At 29.3% G+C, this 2,572-nt stretch overlaps 1 protein-coding gene across 1 annotated transcript; it reads right to left on the bottom strand.

The window, feature by feature from the left end:
* Positions 1-1,060: 1,060 nt before the first annotated feature.
* Positions 1,061-1,733, bottom strand: LOC105461732 (the record flags this gene model as incomplete). The annotated part of the gene is made up of 2 exons (XM_011708244.1): positions 1,581-1,733; positions 1,061-1,470 (listed from the first exon to the last, which is right to left on the bottom strand). Coding segments are annotated over exons 1-2 (563 nt in total), but the record flags the coding sequence as incomplete, so codon positions are not given.
* Positions 1,734-2,572: the final 839 nt, after the last annotated feature.

Genomic DNA, 2,572 nt, shown 5'->3' on the forward strand with positions numbered 1-2,572 from the left:
ATATAATTAATTAATTAATTATATATAATTTTAATCGTCTTCCATTATTACTCGCAGTGTCGTGAAATAGGAGAGTATAGTCGAAAGATACTGAAACATGTAAAAATGAATATAGTTATTTTTCTTCGCATTAAAAGTATATATTTTTAATAATAAAAGTGCATATTCATGTCATTACTGTTCAAAAATTTAAAAACAATAATTAAAAATATTTTTCTCTTTCTGTCATTTTGTATTTTAATTAAAAGCTTTGCAAGTGTGGAATTGTATCAGATATCAATAATTAATATAGATGATAATTTTCAATGAATTAGTTAATTTAAAAGTTGATCTTACCGTTGCAAAGTAATTAAATGATAATGCGGGGATAAGACAAGGTACTGAAACAATTGCCGGTTTTTGACTTCTCATTATAATAATTTGCAGACATTTCATTATTTTAATTGATTGATTATATTCGAATACGTCGTACGCTGTCTCTGCGACATTATTGCACTATGAAAGATAATAAGTATTTATTAAAATACTATTTATAATATAATAAATTTTAATAGATAAATAATAACTACCGTTGATATTAAGTTCTCTGCTGGCCAGACAAGCATGAATACCTCCATTAAACATACTACACTTAATCCACAAAATTGGACTATTAGTGCTACAGGTTGGTGCTATATTTAAAAAAATGGTATACATGATATTTCCATAATATACCACGTATTTTGTTGACTTAATTTTTTTATTGATTTTCTTTTTCTGACTTTTTAAATATAATATTAATAATTGTTATATTTAGACGTAAGATTTATGTGTGAACTTAAAAGAAAATATATACAAATATTAGATTTATATAATATTACATATATTACTCACAGTAATAAACAAAAGAAAGATAATTATTTGGACATTTGTACTACACAATGTAGCTGAAGTTGCGAAAGGACGAACACAAACAGCAACTTCCTCAATGTACCTAGATATATTACGTGTCAAAATTCATATAACTTAAACTTTTTTTTTTAAGTAGATTATTTCCGTGTAAGGCAAGGTTGATATTTACTTGAATAATTCTTGATGCTTTTTAATAGATTGGAACAACGAATAAAAATCTGTTGCTTTTTTCAGCTCTTCGCTCAATATCTCAAATCTTGCTGATGCAAACCAGAGCAACAGAGAGATAAAAACATTTGTGCTTAATTGTGCTGCCATCATTATACCGACCATAGATTGATGTATATAGATTATTGTTTTTAGTGGTTGATAAGATACATTAAATGGATATTCGGCTAATGTTGGAAACGGTCTATGCGTCATAGGAGGTACCAATGTGATTATTGCAAACGTGACAAGATAAAAAGTAAACATAGATGCACCATAGAATACAGCACACTTGTCGATATATCGTTGAATAACAACTTCCTCATGTGCCTTTATTACATTGCAAAACTTTTCCATTTTGTCAGTAACATTCTGCAAGCATAAGTACATTATTATTGATAGAGAACGGTATTGTAAAATGTAATTTTTTAGTTAATTTATACATCTAAATTTTAAACGTTAACAAATAAAATATTACTTACTTGTATGTGATAATGATTAAGTTGATAAAAGATAAAGTTATATATGGTGTGCCAAGATGTGTTTACATTTAGTAATATTTGTGCTAGAATGGCAAAATCATCAAGATGATGTGATGCAGCATACGTCGTCGATACTAGTAGGCATGTCGCCATAGTAATACACCAACAATGATATAATTTCATACAGAACGTTTTAAATCTTGTCGCATTTTTTGACAAAGGCCAACACCAAATTGGGAGCACACTTAACTTCACGATGGAGATTACTTCCTTTAGCAATATTCTTCGCATAATTGCACTCTGTTGTACGCGTGTTTTAAATAAGCGTGCACAATGGACTATAAATGTAGTAAATTTATTATAGGAATAATATTGCGTTTCTTTAATCTACTTTGAAGTTTCGAAAGCTATAAATCAACTAAAATCATCGAGAAGATCAATGTTAACAAAGGAAAATCGGACAATCAACTATTTGTAACAATAAACTTCGTATGAGCCGTTGTTTTGTGCGTATGTTTGGTCATTGGCTTCGTATAGATTGTAATCTTCTGAATAATTGTTGCGGTTTATGAAAAAAAATTGATGTTTTCTTAAAATATAGAATCTGAATTATTTGTTGGAAGTGTCGCTTACATTAATTATCAAATAAGATATATGAACTTGATTTCCGTATGCAATATTTTTAAGGGTACCTTTCTGAGATACTTGAAACTGCGAGCAACATCGTGACAATTTCAATAAAAAGGACAGATGTGTCTAGTTAGGACAAACACGAGAAAGTCCAGTTCAGTTAAGGAAAACGGAAAGTTTTCGTATCGCAATCGAAGATTTTCGATTGCTAAGAAAGGAGCTATGTAGCTGCAACAATCAGGTCGAATTCTTCCCATTTTTTTCAGTTGAAGGTCGAGGTCTTAACATCTAAATAAGTGGCTTTGCCAATTACTTATTTTTATTCTCGGATAACCGCGCAACTTTAAGCAATATTCTTGGAT

This window comes from Wasmannia auropunctata, unplaced genomic scaffold (genome assembly GCF_000956235.1).
Source record: "Wasmannia auropunctata unplaced genomic scaffold, wasmannia.A_1.0 LD279442.1, whole genome shotgun sequence".
In the NCBI taxonomy this organism is placed as follows: Eukaryota; Metazoa; Arthropoda; class Insecta; order Hymenoptera; family Formicidae; genus Wasmannia; species Wasmannia auropunctata.